At 40.1% G+C, this 19622-nt stretch overlaps 1 protein-coding gene and 1 long non-coding RNA gene across 2 annotated transcripts in view; one reads left to right on the plus strand and one right to left on the minus strand.

The window, feature by feature from the left end:
- Window positions 1-1053: 1053 nt before the first annotated feature.
- Window positions 1054-19485, plus strand: LOC131079260 (uncharacterized). The gene is made up of 2 exons (XR_009113949.2): window positions 1054-1453; window positions 19298-19485. It is a non-coding gene; the product is annotated as an uncharacterized LOC131079260 (long non-coding RNA).
- LOC131079258 (protein ROS1A) overlaps window positions 1769-19622 on the minus strand; it is a 67003-nt gene continuing 49149 nt past the window's right edge. Inside the window, exons 10-20 of the mRNA XM_058017160.2 lie at window positions 19322-19390; window positions 7624-7660; window positions 6859-6941; window positions 5916-6410; window positions 5697-5733; window positions 5548-5605; window positions 5248-5390; window positions 5051-5116; window positions 3915-4029; window positions 3782-3820; window positions 1769-2237 (exon numbers count right to left, since the gene is read on the minus strand). Coding sequence (XP_057873143.2) covers window positions 2107-2237; window positions 3782-3820; window positions 3915-4029; window positions 5051-5116; window positions 5248-5390; window positions 5548-5605; window positions 5697-5733; window positions 5916-6410; window positions 6859-6941; window positions 7624-7660; window positions 19322-19390 — 1273 coding nt within the window. The 3' untranslated portion in view covers window positions 1769-2106. The remainder of the gene's footprint in view (window positions 2238-3781; window positions 3821-3914; window positions 4030-5050; window positions 5117-5247; window positions 5391-5547; window positions 5606-5696; window positions 5734-5915; window positions 6411-6858; window positions 6942-7623; window positions 7661-19321; window positions 19391-19622) is intronic.

Genomic DNA, 19622 nt, shown 5'->3' on the forward strand with positions numbered 1-19622 from the left:
TCCTTCTTAGAATTAGATCACATTTGCAAAAATATTTTTGCAATCATGGACTCACATTGCCCTAATTTAAAATTTAATAATTGACTTTCAACCTTTATCCTTCTTACATAAAGCTAACCAAACCCAATTTTGCTCAATATGTTGTTTCTTTCTCATATTTAAAGACATTCAATGTATAATTAGATAACCATATTTGTATATTAGTTACATTAACATTTCAGTTGGTATATTAAAAGGAATCTAATTCTACACAAGCATCTTCAAGGGAATCACATGATTGAATATAAATATTTCGTGATCATTGTTCACTTTTAGAGAGTGAATGCGGGGGAACTTGGCTCCCCATGATTAATGAACCACCCTTAAACCTTTTTTTAAATATTGTCATACCACCAAAACAGAGATAATTCTTCATAAGAGTGATTAGGTAAACTGAAGAACACAAGTATATAGATCATATAAAACAAGTTTGTAGGTGAAACAAATTCCTAAGATCAATTCAATTCAAAACTTCATCAATCTTTGTGCATTCGTCAATTATCAAATTAAATACAATTATTTTCTATTTACATTACCACAAGTCTATTACTAACTCAATATTAAATCTTGAGACACAATTAGACTAAATTAATTGTGCTAATGTATATACAATTTATTAAGCATTTCTTAGTAAAGCCTACCTAATGCATCATCTGTCTACAATTTATTAAGCATTTTTTAGTAAAGCCTACCTAATGCATCAGCTGTAGAGACATTACAGATTTTATAAACATTAAGAAAATGATTTTTCAATGATACTTAGCTCATCTATTGAAGTAATGGCATTCTTTAATCCAAGTAGAACTTCTTAATAATCTTTTACTTAAACAAAAGATACAATATTATTAGTCGTTGTAAAGGAGAGTTGGAACTAAGAAATTATCAAAAACAAAATTATCAGAATGAGAGATGCTTATTTTTTTTTTAAACAAATTATCATATGTTGTTCCAATCTTATTATTAGCAGTATGTGAGATATGTTTATTTAATTTAAGTTTCTAACAAAATTAGAAATATGTTAACCGTGTTCTAACCAGAGTACATAAATTGCGAGGAAACCCGAATGCATAAATTCTATTCGAGCCGTACTTTGTCAATTGTTTTTTAATTATAATTTATGCTGAAAATGACACTATAAATTTATTGCGTCTTATCAGTTTTCTAACATTATGATCTGCATCAAGGGTTTTTCGTTATTCCTTTGCTTATCACAGATTTATCATGTCGACCAATAAATTCAATACTAGACACAGTGACCAAGGGAGAGTGATCGGTTGAGTGCCTGAGACAGAAGAGATGGCATTGTAACTACACATGAATAGATTTCTTAGCATTCATATAACCAGTGGCGTGGTATGTTTATACCATATGATATTGAACAAATGATGCATATGCCGGGGACGCAGATTATACGGTATTTTTAATTTTTGCTGTTGTACATACATGTAAGAAATTTCATACAATATGATACTTGTTATTAATGAAATTGCACAAATTTATTGTAATCAAAGAGAAATTTAGATTTTGAGGGTTTATTGTGCTCCAATAGTTAATTGTATTGTTGCATTTCGAGGCGGTATTTTTTTATTTGTGCCACTGTATATGGAAATTTCAAGTCATAGTCTTTATTAATTGTGCAATTATGTATGGAAATTGGAGTTTATCCTACATTATATTAGCCACATAGTTATTCTATTTGCGCAATTGTATATCAAAATTGGAATTCATATCACTGAAAAATGTGGAAATGAGCCTATGCCTAGTATAGTCATAAAATTATAACTCAGCACAATGAGGTGCTGGATAACTGAATGATAATGTGTTCTGTGGTGAACTATATTCCTTTCTTAACGAGTTAATAAATTTGGAAATTGGAAAATGGATAAAATTTTAAAGTGGCACGAGCCTCTTCATACATATAACCTCAATGATGAACTTTCTATGGATACTCTTTGAATTTTTTGTTACATTTATGCTTTAAACCTTTCCCTGTCCCGCATCAGTATGCTATAACACAAGTTCCATTCTCAATCCTTTTCGTTTTAGTATATTGAAGCTTCACTACAGTCAGCCTTCTTTCTTGTACTTTACATCATTGTCTTGATCTTTATCTTTCCTACTTGCAGGGAAGTGTAACCTTACAACAAGTGGTCGTGGAGCTCGTGTCTTACGCTCAAACCCTCTTACACAAACATACCCTGCAAACATATCATTTCTCAATCTCTCTTGCACAAACATATCATTGATTCATTGTTCAAGCCCCCCTCTTACACAAACATATCATGCAAACATATCACTGCTCAAACCTTTTTACACAAACATAGCACTGATTCATTACTCAAACCCCAATCTTACACAAACATATCCTGTAAACAAATCATTATTTTATCCAGCACTTTATGATTACCATATGCATTCAAATTGTGTGGTTGAAAACTACCAAGCTACTTTAGTAAATTAGCGGAAGCACTTAAAAATCAAAGTAAAAATAAGAGTAACAATATATTCTCTAATCCATTCAAAACAATAAGTTGAGTTCTGTGTAAACATTTCCCCATCCCTTGGTTTTATCCTTGTCCCAATAATTATTTCCCATGCAGAATTCAAGGGTAGAATTTCAGAGCTACTTTTAGGCGTTTCCTTCTTTTTGTTAAATAGTCTTTTGTTGCTTTTGTGCATATGAAATACGGCTGAAATTTATTGTTGATTGTATCTCAACATTTTAGTAGTTCATACATCTGGAAGGTCCTACCCACTCTTTCTTTCTAGAAATGTCAGTTTATTGTCTAATAGTGTTTTCATAATCCTTCAGGAAGACCTCACCTCAAAATTCCCCAAATGCAACTATGGATGGATTAACGTTGGAGCATGGAGGGTAAGTGCTATGTGGGGATCAAAAGAGCGGGCATTTGCTTCAGAAATAGACCAGCTCTACTCATAAAGCATTATTTTCTAAGAAAGACAATGCCCTAGTCTATTATGGAGGAGAATATGATTGTCAAGAAACCCCTTGACACAAGCGTGGTCTCCATTGGAGATGGTAGTTTCTGATAAATACCCAATCCTTGAACATTTTTGGGGGATACAGAGCCATAAATCAACAGAACATACCTATGAACATGGACATTAATACTGAACATGACAGACTCGCTACTTGAATCAAGAAAATGTATAGGATTCCATGTGTATTGAATTGACTTGCTGAAAAGTCTCTCACAACACCAATATATTCCCCTGCTCATTAGAATAATAAGCTATTGTATTTGGTGATGGCTACCCATCCCTTCATCCCACGTCGCTGCCCCAGTGCTATTTTCCTATTCAACAATTATCATAACAAAGCAGGTCTTATTTCTCTCTGTGTCCATGGCTGTTATTTTGTTACTCGTAATTAAATTTTGTAGGTTCTCAGAGTTTGGAAAAAACAAAGGGCTTACCTGATCACAAAATCAGGATTGCTGAGTTAAGTCCTAAGATGCTACGACCTTGAGAAACTTGCGGAACATAACAAGATGTCACCACCTCTTGCCCAACTTATTGGTTTAAAGTTTTAAAATATTGCAAGCACTTTCCAGCTTCTTTTACGAGATTGGAAGCAAAAAGGGAAATCTATATTTACAGATAGAAACCATCCTTGACATTGATCTACTCAGGATTTCTACGTAGAAATTAGTATATTTTCTGTGATGTAAGGAGCGCAGACTGAATTATAATATATTAGAAGCTATGAAAATATTTGTACCTTTCCAGAAACACTCTTGGATTGCTTCTGCGTCAAGACCTAATAGCATGTAGTAAAAAAAAATATTAGAAATTAGATAAGAAAAGTAAAACTTTAAAAGCGTTTTCCAGGTTTTAAATGGAAGTAACTTTACCTCTAAATATACTGGGAATTGATGTACTAAAGTATACTGTGCATCGTCGCAAATTCCAAATCCAATGTCTAGGTACTTCTATTGGATGCAAGCTTGTTCTGTGATCAGCAAACACCTGTAAGGAATAAATCCATTTGTTAGAATATATATTAAATAAGATGCACAGCATCTGATGGTCATCGGTGACAGATAGTTTGGTTTCCCAATTGTTGATGAGCATACATCATTGGGATTTCTTCACTTTTATTTGCAAATTCTCCTTTAGCTTAGAGAACCTGAATTTTTAAGTTATCTGGTGTAAATATTTTCATTGTAGAAACCAAGAAATTTTTTGTGAGATCCCAGGTGTAAGGCCACTTTTTCTTTAATACATACATGTGTGAATAAAGGTTAATTTGCAAATGAGGTAAAGTTGTACATCAATCATAAAATTAAAATTGTGAGGCAAGACCAATGAACCCTATAATTCATTAGTTACGTTGAAATCCTTGTGATGTAAAGCAGTCTTACAATCCATGAAGTGAATAACCGAAAAACAGATGGATACAAAAATTTGTCCTAGTTTAATGTATGAGAAGATATTTCAGATTTTGCAAAACAATGTTGTCTAATGCCATATTTGAGTACGAGAAGGCTTTCTCATAATGTGTTCTCTTCACTCCTCTAATATCATCAGAGAGTATTAGGTAATAATTGCAATCCAAAAATAAAGGTTATGATCAGGTAGTTGTTTTCTTTTAGTCATTCAATAGCTCATATTAAAGGATGGGAGGAGGTCCTCACAAGCCTTTCTACAAATTTATTGATTTCTAGAAGGAAGTTGATGCACCATGTTGAAATTTGACTATAAAGCATCTTACATGGAAAAATATCCATATAATTTTGAATAGCAATTACTAATCTAAATCACATTAAAATTAATTGATAATTTTACTGAATTGGTTGGCAAATGGCAAAAATACAAATAATTTTAAATTGTAATTACTAATCTAGATTACATTATAATTAATCTCTAATTTATTGAATTGGTTGGCTTCAACGATTGATGCTATAGTCATATGTTCTAATGTGATCGTGGTCTACAATTTGGAATTTGCAATAGAGGACGTGCCTTGATTAATAAATGTCTAAAATACCTCATTAACTTGAAAATAAGTTCCATTTAATGGAAAATGCCCCCTCATTGCTGTTTTGCAAGGTATCTGCACATGATCAACTTGTATGAGTTTACAAAAAAAATATAGACGTCTTCACCATACATAATTACCTCAATTCAATGCAGAGATCCACATGAGATAATTGCATTTTAGAAGTGCTTATTTTTGGAACATACCAATACTGTGCCCTTGACAATGTCGTCGTTAATGCCTCTTGTAGTTGTACAGGAGCTGCAACTTTCTTGTTCACATTGATGTTCATGTGATCCATTCAAAGTACAACATGAATCTGGTGTTATCACTCTTTCTACTTTTTCATCTGAATTAACAATATAAGCCATTACAGTTATCAGTGAAAAAGACAATGCTTTTTTAATTCTGACTTTTCATCCATCTTTTTCATTCTGTTTTCTTGTTATTTACAGATTTTAGCATAACTGAATTTATGTATGAATGTGACCCTATTGAAAATGTACCTTGACTCCATATAGCTAGAAGATAAGAGCAAGGATCATCTGGTTCTCTTGGGTCAAACTGTACGAGAAATTGTCAGTCGGAGAACTTTTTGGAAATTTGTTTTCCAGTTATGCATTTCTAATAGTAAATGAAACTTTCAAATGCTTACCTCACTCAGAAGCTGATGATTATCTGGAATCTCATATCTGCAAACAAAAACCACCTTTTTGATAGTAATTCCAAGTGAAAGTCCATAGACTACAAGCGCATCCTTGCTATCTATGAACTTATTAAGTTGAAAATGTGCATGGAAAGTTGAAAATGTGCATGGAAATATTTATTTGCTTTGATAAGAATAGAGTCCTGAGTCGACAAAGCTGGTGCTTACACTTGATGCTCAGTCCGAAGTCGACTAATATTTTTTAGCTTAGGTAAAGGTATTGAAGCATACTCAGGCAGTGCAACTACTAAAGCTGTCGATGTGTCTGTTGCATCTAAGTGTTGGGTGCCACTCTCTGAAGATTTGTATATCTGTAATGCATTGTCATTACAGTTCAAATTGATACTGAGAATTTCTTCAGAATCCATATCAAATGAATCATGCGGTGCACTTTCTGCTGAACTGTCTATGCTCTCACGCTCTGGAGATGAAGGCTCTTCAATAATAGGTTCACAGGTTGGCATTGATGTTGATAGGTGCCTCACAGAAATATTGGCCAAATCTAGGGTATATGGATTTTGCTGAGAAAGAATATCAAATGAAGATATTGGAGGCAGAGCAAGTGGAATAAGGGGATAAGAATCTTGCTGAGATTGTGGATCGAAAGAAGAAATTGGCATTGATAATGATTTGTCAACTGGAGCTGGAAGGGCTTTTCGTGCACTGAGACAGACAAAATGAAAGAAATGTAAGTATATCAAGTCTTTGAGAGCTGTTAAAGTCAGATTTGAATCCTATATTCACTAATGTAGTTGTGTTAGCTTTGCTAATACATTATAATATCAATAAAAGGAAAATCACAATAATGGATATGCAGGACTATGTTGACCTAGAAAAGCTACGGCCCATGACACTACATGAAATAAATTCATTGCTGTATACTTGAGTAAAATACTGATGCACATGCTCATTGAATTCCAACTATTGTGATTGAAAAATAAATGGCAAACAAATGTGTTAGAAAACCTCTAGAATATGAATGTGACCTATTAATATGCGTACTCTAGTTCAGACTTCTACATCAAGCTTCAGAATGATATTTAAGTCCTAGAGTTAGGCACTGCATTATATCAGAGTACAATGAGGATCTAAAATAAGAGTGTCTACCAACCTCGCAAAAGCACTTGCAAAGTGCTTGCAGTTAAGCTTCATTGGACATGCATTACAATTTGGCCTGCTTTTTTGACAGAAAACCTGAATAGGAAAAGGATACATTAATTAAAATGGTGAAAAACTTAAAGCCATAAATTGAAAAACGATAGAATTCATGTATTAAAAACTTAAGACCCTGATTTAGATAAATAAATCCTGCTACTTGAATCTTTAGAGCCCTAAGTTGAGCTCTTAAAGTTAGGTTTCAATCCTAAGCTCACTAAACAGAAGGCTTAAACAGTTTATGAATTTTAGGGTTCATATAAAAAGTTTCACTTATATTTTATTTTATTTAAACAGTTGACTTGGATACAGCATATGCAGCATAATTACCATATCCGGCTGTATCCTGCATGGCCAAATTTAGCTGCTGGTTTGATTTGTAATTTTGTAACATATTTTTCTCAAAAATCTTATTACACCTTAAACATAAACATAACTTTATTGTCATTAGTACAAAGGCTCCCTAGAAGAGAACAATAGTAGGCTCTAGTTATGTGCTTAATATTCTTGGTTAGCTCACATTTTACCTTTGTGTGGTGCTAATACTAGCCAATTCAATTACTTTTACATCTACAAGGTGTTGGCTTACAAAGTTGACAATTAATTGAAAAAAAATGTTCCACTTAAAATGGTATTGCCTTATTAAGTAAGAGTCATAAACGAGTTAGTTAACTACCGAGCAATCAAAAATATTAAAGTTATTCAAGTGCATGGGGCACACCTTTCCAAATGTAATCAACTGATAGTGAAGTTCGTAACTGTGGACAAAAAAGGAGAAAAGAAATTAAGGTTCATGGAATATAACAATATTGAAAATTTCCATCTTATACAATAGCATAAATAATGGTTAAAATATATGCTTCCCTTTTATTTAACAAAGTGTGGAATAAAATATTAATACACAAGGACAAAATAAAACACCCAAAATACCATGACATTTTTGTTTAAACATTTAACACACTTGATTTTTCTTTAAAAAAATAAAAACATCTATAGATTTTTGTTTAAATAATACTTATATTTTGCTATGTTATGTTTGTGTAATAAGACAACCGTTGGTTCCCGTAGGCAGTTGTGACGGTTGGCATTGGCATCTCCGCCAACCGCTGGGTGTCTTATAAGTACCAATGTAAGGGAACCATGGTAGTTGTTGTTGATTACTGAATATTTTGGAATGCAATAAAGGATATATTTTTCTGCTATATTATTGTGACTGTTATTTAATCACTGCTCTGGATATAGTTGTAATTGTTGGTTAGATGTTCTGTATGCATTTACTGTTTATTCTGTGAAACTTGAACAATTCACCGTAGGGAGTAAACATTTTGCCACCGTTGCCTATTCGAATTCCGGAGATCAATATGGTGGCAAGCGGTAACCACTAATGGGCTAACCATTTCAACAACAGTTAATAGTCACTAAAGGTGATACACACAAAGAGCCCACGCAGGCGGAAGCTAGGGAGGATCAACTGACGGAGGATTTGGTGGAACTGTGGGACGTTTCCATCACCCAGTACGTGCAGAGGGTGTTGAAATAGTAGCTAGCTCAGATACCTATTTTATACACTTGTATTATCCTCTATGTAAATATGTCATTGGGCTGGACCCAAAATGTAACGTGGAAGTCAGATTAATAAGTTATTGGGCTAGACCCAAATGTAGCGTGATAAAGCAATACAATGTGTCATTGGGTTGGGCCCAAAATGTAACGTGCAAGGGAAATTGAACTATTGGGCTGGACCCAAATGTCCAACGTGGGAATATACAATAATAATATATTATTATTCATGCAAGTCGACCTGAGGGAAATTAGTGCCTAAGGTTGATATATAATACTCCAAGATGAAGTCATTTGAAGACTCAATACATTCAGATTTTCCTATCTGCTCTCCTAGCAGTGATTCTCTCTAATGCGAACTTGTGCAAGGCGATTATGCAAGGTTGAACATAGCGAAGTTGTCAAAGTTCATCTCAAGGTATCTTGTGCAAATCAGATCCAGACTTCTGCTGCTTCGCCTTATCATCTGCTGTTAATGAAGGGCTGCATCCATCACTGATTTCTTGAACTGCAATCTGAGAAAGTCTTGTAAACTATCCATATTTGAGATAATACGTATCACATTTAAAGGCTGGGTTTTTCCCCTCCAGGAGGGAGGTTTTCCCAGGGTATCGGTGTCTTGTGTTTTATTGCTGTTACTGTTCTTGTGTCTTGTGTTTTATTATTGTTACTGCTTATACACAGTCTGATTATAATCAAATTGGTTAAATTAACATCTGATTGCTTTAAAAACAACAGAGGGAAGCTCGAGAGAGAGCGATCCCTGAGGGCACGGTATGTGAAGAACTCACAGTAAATACTATCGTGTTTGATCTTCTGGGGAGCCTTCCTAGACTGCTGGCACGGAACCTCATTGAACGGCAAGAGCAGAGGGAAGAAATCAGTCGGGAACGTCGTCGGCAACAAATCTTGCAGTAGCACGAAGAAAGGAGCTGTAGGGAAGAGGAAGAGAGGGATACGAGCAGACGTCGTACCCCTCGCAATTAATGCCCCTACGTCCCAACAAAGACCGACGGCGTGAGACCAACGGAGGAATAGGCGAGGGGTCAATACGAAGATCCCTACATATTAGACAACAAAATGAGTGGAGACGTCAGCTAAGGGAGATTGTTGAAGGCTTGGAGAGTTCGACAAGGCAGAGCAAGAGTCCAAGCGTGAGTCGGAGTTGTAGTCGGGAGAGGCAGACGCCGCATACGTGGAACCAGTTGGTAGAGGTTGCGAGCAACCTACCACTGTCGGACATAGCGGAGGACGATCTCATCGACTAGGCCACTCACTTGACATCAAGTGAAGAGTCTGAAACTCAGTCCGAGAGCAATCCGTCAGAGCACTTCGATCGCGACGAAGGGGTTGTATGGGACCCGCAAGGTCGTCGAACTCTTTGAGAATAACCTGTATCAAATTGGAAATCTGTCCCTCGGGGAATACTCAAAAATAGGAGAGTCAGACCCTGAAACCCCGAGGAGGGAGTATAGGAGTGAGGGTGACCAAAGCACGGAGGATGCGGGTAGACACATAGAAGGCTCATGGACGGAGCAATACGATCCGATCCGGTCGAACGCATACAATACCTTCTAGGTGGCACATAAAACCTTCCAGACGAAGACAATGGCACACACCCCAGAGAAACAAAAGCTTCCTAGATTCATGGGAGACGGGTCGGAGGACCCCGTACGACACTGCAAGACATGCATAACCATCTGGGAGGCAAACGACCAAGACGACCAGGATTACTGGATGAAGGCATTTCCGGCCACCCTTCGAGCGATAGCAATTGACTGGTACACGGACCTTGATGCCCAGCTTAAAACATCATGGAACAAATTGAAGAAGGCCTTCTAGGAGAAATTCAAACTCCTACGTGACGACAATGAAATTGTGGCGGAGATTTACAATACCAAACAGGGAAAAAGTGAAAGTGTTCGGGCTTATAATCGAAGGTTGAAGGAACTATTGAACAAAATGGGGAACCAACCGACAGATGGACTGAAGAAGAGATGGTTTGTCGAAGGGCTGGTACCATTCCTCAGGCGCAAGATGAAGGTGGTCCCTCCGCCATCATATGATGAATTTTACAACTAAGAGATGGATATTGAAAGCGAGAGTAAAACATTGAAGGGGAAATGGAGAGCAAGTGATGATGACAGTACGGACGGAAGTAGCGATGGCGAGTCCACAACCACGGAAGTAGCAATGGCAAGTCCACAACCGTACAAGCCCTTCAAAAGAACATGCTGCGAATGATAAGGGAGTTGAAGGCTGATAAAGAAAGTGGCAGAGACAACAAAGAACTCTGGTGCACCGACTGCAAGGTGAGAGGGCATATGAAGGGAACATGTTCAAACAAAGCTTTTTGTGACATCTGTCAAGTACTGGGCCATTCCACCAAGGAATGCCCGTACAATTTAAAAACACGGAGCACACAAGTGCTCTATGCTCAAGGCGAGCAAGCTACTCCACCGGCCACACCACCTAAACAATCAGCAAACTCCAAGGCTTCACCAGGAGGATACCGCAGTAATTGGCACGGGAACATCCGTTCCAATAATAACACGCCAAGGAGCAAAATTCAGTACGGTGCAAAAGGGCGGCCCATGATTCAATGTCTGAAATGTAATGAGTGGGGCAACTTTGCTCGGGAATGTCAGAATGGGAACAATGGTGGAGGTTTGCTGTGAAAATGGTGTGGTCCTGGAAACCATGAGGACATTGGCTGCCCGAAACAAAAGGGAGTAAATATGTTGGACGTGAAGGAGCCAAATGAGGAGGTACTGGCAATCACAAGATTGCATGGTAAGAAGATGATGTACCCCAATCCCCGCATGGAGGAGAGGCTTTGGGAAGCAAAGGCCGATGTGGAATGCGCGATGGCGGAAGAACGTAGGGCCTCACACAATACTGCCAATACACCACTCTGGTCAGAGTCCGAGAAAACTATCATCTAACAGATGTTGCAAACCACCGTACCCGTGCACATGTTTGACCTTCTGCAAACAATGCCACAATTGAAGATGGCTCTTACAAACATTGTCGGTGACAACATTTGCAACCAGGAACATCATCATATGGCAGCAAAACTATCTAGCACAAACCCCATGGCGGAAACAAAATTGCCTTGTACGTCTGCTACAGACCCCATGCTGCTCACCGTAAGCATTGGTCGGAAGCCAGCCATGGTCGAGATGGAGATAATGGGATAGAAATTGATGAATACCATTGCTGACGGTGGCTCCAGAGTGAACATGTTACCAGAGGAGACATGGAGGGGTTTGGGCAAGGCAACTCTCTGGCCACCAACATTCCACTTGGTCTGTGCCGAGAATCAAGCCCTTGGGGACACTCATGGCACAAAAGGTTGTTGTCGGTACCCAACACTTTTTCCTTGACTTCGTGGTCATACTGCTGGAGAAGAAGGCCTACGACGCCCTTCTAGGAAGGGGTTGGCTGATTATGGTGAAGGCGAACCACAACTAGAAGAAAAACACACTCTCCATCAAGAGTGAAGGCTAGAAGTACGTGATCGACTTGAGGAATTGGCGTCGTCCGATTCGGACTCAGATGACTCGCACAATTGGGAATGGGGCTCATAGAACGACCGGAAAAGGATGGAACCTAATGACGAGGGGGTTTTGGATCTGGAGGGATGCTAAGAGGATGAAACAAGTTCCCCTATCAGGCTCTTCCATTGGTAGATGGAAGACTATGAAGTATTTCACCCCGATTGCCACATGTTGCAGATTTGCGAGATCGGGGAAACAAGTGCAAGTACAGAAGATGCAACTTTTCCTCCAGAGTATGGGGAGTACTGTGAGGGGGTAGCACAGGTGGATGATACACCCGCACACCGGTTCGAACGGGACAAAGTCATCAAGTACGAGGAGTCCAATGTGAAGAAAGTGAATTTGGGGAATGAGGCCGATCCGAAGGTAATCCTGGTCGGGGATGATTGGAACCCCGTGCTAGAAGCGGCGACATTTAAAATTTTCCTGGAGTACAAGGATGTGTTCGCGTGGACGTACAAGGACCTGAAAGAAATATTCCCGGAACTGTGTACATAGAATACCTCTCGTACCGGGTGCCCAATCCATACGAAGGAGACCGTACAAAATGAATAAGAACTATGTAGCAAAGGTAAATGAAGAAATTGAAAAGATGTTGGAGGCCGGAATCATCTTTAAGGTAGAAACCAGCGACTAGGTATCGCCAATTGTGATCTCCCTAAAGGAGGCAAATCAGATCAGGATATGTGTGGACTTCTGATGCTTGAATGTCGTGACTATCAAGGATCCGTTCATTGACAGCATATTGGAGGAGGTATCAAGCCACAAGATTTACTCATTCCTGGACGGATTTTCTAGATACAACTAGATCAGCATTGCCGAAGAAGATAAACTGAAAAACAACATTTATAGTGGAGGATGGAGTATATGCATACAATCGCATGTTGTTCGGACTGTGTAATGCTCCGACCACCTTCCAACGGATTATATTGCACATCTTTGATGAGATGTCGGTTGGAAGCTTCAAGGTATTTTTGGATGATTGGTCTATTTACAGCAAGCAAGAAGCTCATTTGAACGCACTTGGAGAGTGCATGGAGAGGTGTAGGCAGGCTCGGCTGGCCCTGAATCCCAAGAAGTGTCGATTCATGGTACCACATGGTAAGCTGTTGGGGCACATTGTGTGCAAGGAAGGGCTAAAGACGGACCCTGACAAGGTAGGGGTAATTGTAAACATGGAGTCCCACAGACATCACCGGGGTAAAATCCTTCCTAGGACATGTCGGCAATTATAGGAGATTTATCAAAAGTTTTGCACAGGTGTCATGCCCTCTGGATAAGTTGACGAGAAAAGGTGAACCATTCACATGGGGAGCAGAACAGGAGGAAGCATTCCAGAAATTAAAATCCCGATTGGTGAGTGCACTAATCTTGGCGTACCGTGATTGGGACAAGGAGTTCCATGTCCACGTGGACGCCTCCAACTTCGCCATTGGTGCCACTCTGGCACAAGTAGGCATACAAGGGCTGGACCACCCTATTATTTTCGCTAGCCGGCTGCTCTCCAAGGCCGAATGGAACTACAAGACGACGAAGAGGGAGGCCCTTGGGATGGTGTACTCAGTGTAGAAGTTTCGCCACTACCTCTTGGCGGCACCATTCACCTTTTACGTAGACCATCAAGCCCTGATGTACCTGGTGAACAAACCAATAATCCAAGGACGGGTAAGTCGATGGTTGCTACTGCTCCAAGAATTCACCTTTACAATCATCGTACGCCTTGGGAAGAGTCATGTCATAGCAGACCAACTATTAGGAATCAAATCTGGAGAGCTTGGGGAAGCAGTAAATGAGGATTTTCCTGATGCCCACTTGTTCCAAATAGCCGTACTACCTCCTTGGTACGAGAGCATGGGCAAGTATCTATCTACCTCTATGTTTCCACGGGACATGCCACTAGGGGAACGGCCTAAGTTGGCACTGAAAAGTAAAACCTTTCAACTGATCAATGGCCTACTGTATAAGATGGGACCAGACCAAATCCTGCGAAGATGCGTGATGTAGGAAGAAATTCCAAGTGTACTGAAGGAAGCTCATGACGGATTGGTCGAGGGCCACATGGGGCTTGATGCTACCTCACGTAAGGTATTGTTGGCGAGACTGTGGTGGCCAATCTTGCACACTGATGCACGCGAATGGGCAGTCGGATGTGACACATGCCAGCGTACGGGGAAGCCTCTTAAACGGGACTTCATGCCCCTGCTCCCCTCCCAGCCGCAGGAACTGTTTGAAAGATGGGGATTGGATTTCGTAGGACCTCTCAAGGTGAGCAATATGCATAGATGCCAATACATTGTGGTAGCCACAGAGTACTTGACAAAGTGGGCTGAGGCTCGAGCTCTACCGGACAACACTGCCATAAGTTTTGTGAGGTTTCTGTACGAATAGATTGTGACCAAGTTCGGGATCCCAATTCAGATCACAATTGATAGAGGGGTTCACTTTGTTAACCAGGTCATCCGGACAATGACGACCGACTTTAAAATCTTTCGCAACCTTTCAAGCCCGTACTACCCCTGAGCTAATGGCTAGGCGGAAGCCACAAATAAAGTACTGGTGTCTATCATTTATAAATCCTGTGGAGTGGAATGGGAGGATTGGGAGGAACATTTGCCAGCGGTACTATGGGCGTACTGTACCACGTACAAGGTGACTGTTATCACAAAAGTTGAAGAAAAAAGGGGGCCTAGGAACTTCTGACAAGGCAACACTTCAAACCATGATTGCTTTTCTCCTTGATCAACTGGGGCAGCGCTGGTCCATGGAACATATCTTTGATCAGTTCTCACTGATGGACCAAGGGTGTCATAAAATGACAATAGTGACCATGGGCCATACACCGTTCCATCTCATGTACGGCCAAGAGGCGGTGGTACCGACGGAGTACACCATACCAAGCCTACGGATTGTTGTTGATAACCGGTTGAGAGATGAGGAGAGTTTGCATGCTCGGCTTATGAACCTCACCAAGCTAGATGAACGTCGGATGATGGCACAATGGGCAACGGAAGTGGGCCCAACGTCGGTGAAAAAACTAGCACGACAAACATCTTCGGCGGACAAACTTCTGTCTCGGATAGTTGGTCCTCAAGTATAACGGTTGCAACGAACTTTGTCCTGGGAAGTTCAAAGTTTGTTGGTTGGGGCCCTATAAGATCAGGGAAGTGGGGAAGAATGGAGCAGTGAAACTGTCTACCTTGGATGATAATTGAATTCGCAACCCTATCAACAACTCCAAATTGAAACTGTATCGGGAACGTGATAAACCAGTCCTATCAATCAACATGTTGGGATATGCCACAAAGGGAGACTGGACCATTGGAAGAAGCAAAGAAGTAGAGGAGGACCCCGTGGTCGCTGCAGAACCTTATAGAAACGACAAAGATTGGGCTAAGCCGCTTACGTTCATAGAAAAGCGATTGGTACCGAAGCAAGTTGAAGGCATCGTGGTGCCCAGATTTCACAAGCACTTGACAAATGCCTATTTTGGTGATTCGGCAACATGGATAAGGATCACGGGATACTGGAGAAAGAGGGCTCCTTACGAAGGTCTCCGCGAAGGCTATATTGCGTACGAGATTGACGAGGAGGTAGAGGCAAAATGGGAGGCAGAACTAGCCGGGAAGATAGAGGAGCCAATTGACCTGGAGGAGGTAGACTTGAAAGAGTACGGTGCAACCTTGGGACCGTGTTTGAAAATGGTACTAAAAGCCGAAGATTTGTTTGTGATAGCACTACAACCTGGTGAGTAGGAAGCCGGGCACGATGCACTTTACCGAATGATCCCTAACCCCATGGGCCCACCACAGGTGGATGGTGAGAAGGTGACATGGTACCAATAGTATGGAGGTCGGTACGCAGATGGAAGCTACAAAGGGGTAGGGCCAGCACCATTGGTAGACAAAATATGGGACTTGGAATATGTGGGCACGTGTGTTCTCGAAGAGTGTTATAGGAGACTACCGCATGTATGTGCGTGGCTGCATGACTTGGAGATCAAAGGGCCCAGGGAGATCCCACCAGGGTGAAAAGGAAAAGGCAAGACTTGGACAATGAGGAAGATGCCGACGGGGGACCGAGCAAGAAGATAAGGAAGGAAATTTCAATAAAATAACACAAAGGAAAAGGATGAAATGTCGGGTGAGGAAAGCCAAGTTGCATAAACCAAAAAAGACAGTACAAGCCACGAAGGAAAAGGAGATACATTCAGGGGAACAAAAAAGAAATAAAATAAGTAGTAGGTCGAAACAAATTGCTCGGTACCGTGGCCAATTAAAGGTATGGAGGTTAAAATTCAAATATTCTTGCCAAGTTAGGAAATTAAAAGAATATTTTAGAAGGAAAATATTAAAAAAAGAAAACATAAGGCAAGTATTAAAAATTAAAAAGAATGAGTTAGCAAAAATTAAAAAATTAAAACAAAGGGCAATTATTGTAAAGTTAGCAAGAGCAAAATTGAATATGGTGAAAAAAGATTATTTTATAAAAAAATATTGGAATTTGTCGTAACCCTAAAAGTAAAGAAGTATAAATTCTTCCATCCGGCCAATTCAAAAACATCAGACAGGCGAAAAGAAGTGGAGGGGCGCAACGAGGTGAAGAGCTTGGCAGGAACCACAAAACCGTATGATTTCGTATAGCCAAAATCATCATTGTACGGGTCTGTACAAATTGTGCCACGGATTTTGGTTTCGCTGAAGGAGAGTTTACCGTACGCTTCCGTACGAACTGCAGATTGGAGAAATCGAGGGGTGCACGGGTCTGTACACATTGGAGAAATCCGTACAGGAGTGGTCAAGGAATCTGTACAAGTCATAATTTTGCACCACGTCAACAAATTCCCGTACACAGCAGACAACAGATTTCGTACGAGTCCATACAGATATTGTAGGAGGAAGAACAAGGGTTGCATAAAAATCCGTACATCGCCATACACACAAGCGACGCAGGGAGTTTGTACGGCTTCAACCCGTACACCACCGTACACATAGAGATCGTAAATAGGGGAATTTTGTACAGCTTCGTACAAGCCAACGATGATGAGAGTTCGTACGACCACGTACGAGCATTAGCAAGGCAAAAGGAATATTCGTACGGGTTCGTACGATCAATAGAGAGGTGGAACACTTTGGCGTACGGCCCCATACGAACATCATCTGGCAGGGAAAGATTGATCGGGAGGCAGGATGTGGATGCATCACTGGACAGTTGGTTGGGGAAGTTTGCTCTTGCACCCCAGGTACCCCCGCCCCCTTTACCGCGCACTATGGCAGTTAGCGAGGAGCACATTCAGGAAGAGGGGATTGGGAACATAGAGCAGACCCTGAGGACGGGAGAGATTGAAGAAGAGCATACGTGAAGTATTATCAATGTAGAGGATGAGAGCTTCCAATCTGAGAATAGCAGGATGAGGGAACCAGAGTCACCACCAGGGAAGGATTCATCCGGGAGCCTTCGCATCTCATAGCCAGACGTACAGGACCCTGTCGGCTTTATTCGGCAATTCATGACGGAGCTGCAGGGCTTTACAGAGGTGGCACGCAGCATCGCCAACCTGGCCTTACGCGTAGACATAGGAGCCCTATCAGAAGCACTGAAGCTTCTGGCATTCATGACCACCAGATGCCAAGAGGAGTTGACGCAGCAGTTTGTCCACCATGGCTGGCCAATAGTCGAGACTCCTGAGATGGTGACAGCCTGGCGAGGTACACACATCATGCACGACCAGGGAGCCCTTGGGCCTACCTTGCAGGGCATGGAGAGCTCCTACAGGGAGCTATATTTTCAGATGTAGCGGGCCCAGGTTGAACAATGAGCTGCTAAGGAAGAGAGCACCATACTTCAGCAGGAGTTGGATAAACGTATAGAACTTGCTACCGCATAGAAGCAGATTCGAATTGGGTTGGAGGAGGTGGCTGCACTTTAGAAGACCCGTATGGCCGAACAAGGTGTCCAGCTGAAGGCATTGGAGGAGAGGGTATCGATCCTGACACGTGAGGTGGAGCAGAAGGATAAGGATTTGATTGAGGCAGCTCTCATGGTAAAGAAAGCTTGTGAATGCCAGCTGGTTGCCGAGAGGAACTTACGGCTCCGCACGGAGCAACTGCAGCAGTCCCGGCAGCAGACTTCAACTTCCACCACTCCAGGGACGTCTTCTCATCCCTCTTAGTCTTAGTTTTCAGTTGTCCAGCTCCCATTTTGTCTTTGTCGTCTGGAAGACGACTACTTTTTGGAGGCGCTGATGTTAGGCGGTAATTAGGCTAATACTTATATTTTGCTAAGTTATGTTTGTGTAATAAGACAACCGTTGGTTCTTGTAGGGGTGAGTCGGCAGTTGTGAGGGTTGGCATCTCCGCCAACTGCTGGGTGTCTTATAAGTACAATGTAAGGGAACCATGGTAGTTGTTGTTGATGTACAAAACATTTTGGAATGCAATAAAGGATATATTTTTCTGCCATATTATTGTGACTGTTATTTAATCACTGCACTTGAACAATTTACCTTTTGGAATGCAATAAAGGATATATTGTTCTGCCATATTATTGTGACTGTTATTTAATCACTGCACTTGAACAATTCACCGTAGGGAGTAAACACTTCCCTTTTAATTAACAAACTGTGGAATAGAATATTAATACACAAGCACAAAATAAAACACCCAAAATACCATGACATTTTTGTTTAAACATTTAACATACTTGATTTTTGTTTAAAAAAATAAAAACATCTATAGAATTTGTTGAGAAAGTTTTGTAAACAATTATACGCTGTTTGTACTTTTGGCTATAAGTCTATAACTATAGAGAATGGATGTATCAGATATACAAGGTTAACTACAAACATCTATGAATTGTAAAGCATTATATCCACAATAAGAGGCTAGATAGGCATGGCTGAATGCAGAGGTATTATTGTTTTAAATTTATTGTGATTTTTTTTTTTCAATTATAGTCAACACTAAAAGTACAATTACTTATTAAATGGTTGATTCTCAAGTTCTTAGGTTTCATCTGAACGAGCTGAATATATCTAAGAACCTACAATTTGTTTCTTATCTAAATGTTAATATAAGAACATTCTGTTTGGTCAATGAGAGAACAGGGCCCCTACCTATTAAAGATTGGATTCATCATCTTGTTTTTCTCACTTTGGGTTATAAATATTTTTTAGTCATTTTTGTTTAATTGCTTGTATATGTACATCAGATTTTGTTTTGTAGATAACTTGTGATGCAACATGCAATTTTCACACTTCTAACAACATTTCAATTGCAGGTTGTAAAAAGCATAAAGAATTACAGAGTCCGCTGATCAAGAGTACACAGTCGTGGCCATAAATACTGATGGATACTGTTCAAATAAGGGTACCTGCAAGACACATAAGCAATGTAAAATTGACCTTACTGTAAAATTGATGTAGATCTTCTGACTTATTAACAAAGCAATAATATTTAATTTCCAGATGTGATATGTCTAATTAACTGTTTGTATTAGGTATCAACTGCTCAGCCAAAGTGAATTAACATAATCATGAATAATGTAGGTAAGTCTTTTGAGGACCTACAGTTTAGAACTGCCATACATTGAAATCAGTAAAATG

The sequence above is a fragment of the Cryptomeria japonica genome, chromosome 4, assembly GCF_030272615.1.
Source record: "Cryptomeria japonica chromosome 4, Sugi_1.0, whole genome shotgun sequence".
Taxonomy (NCBI): Eukaryota; Viridiplantae; Streptophyta; class Pinopsida; order Cupressales; family Cupressaceae; genus Cryptomeria; species Cryptomeria japonica.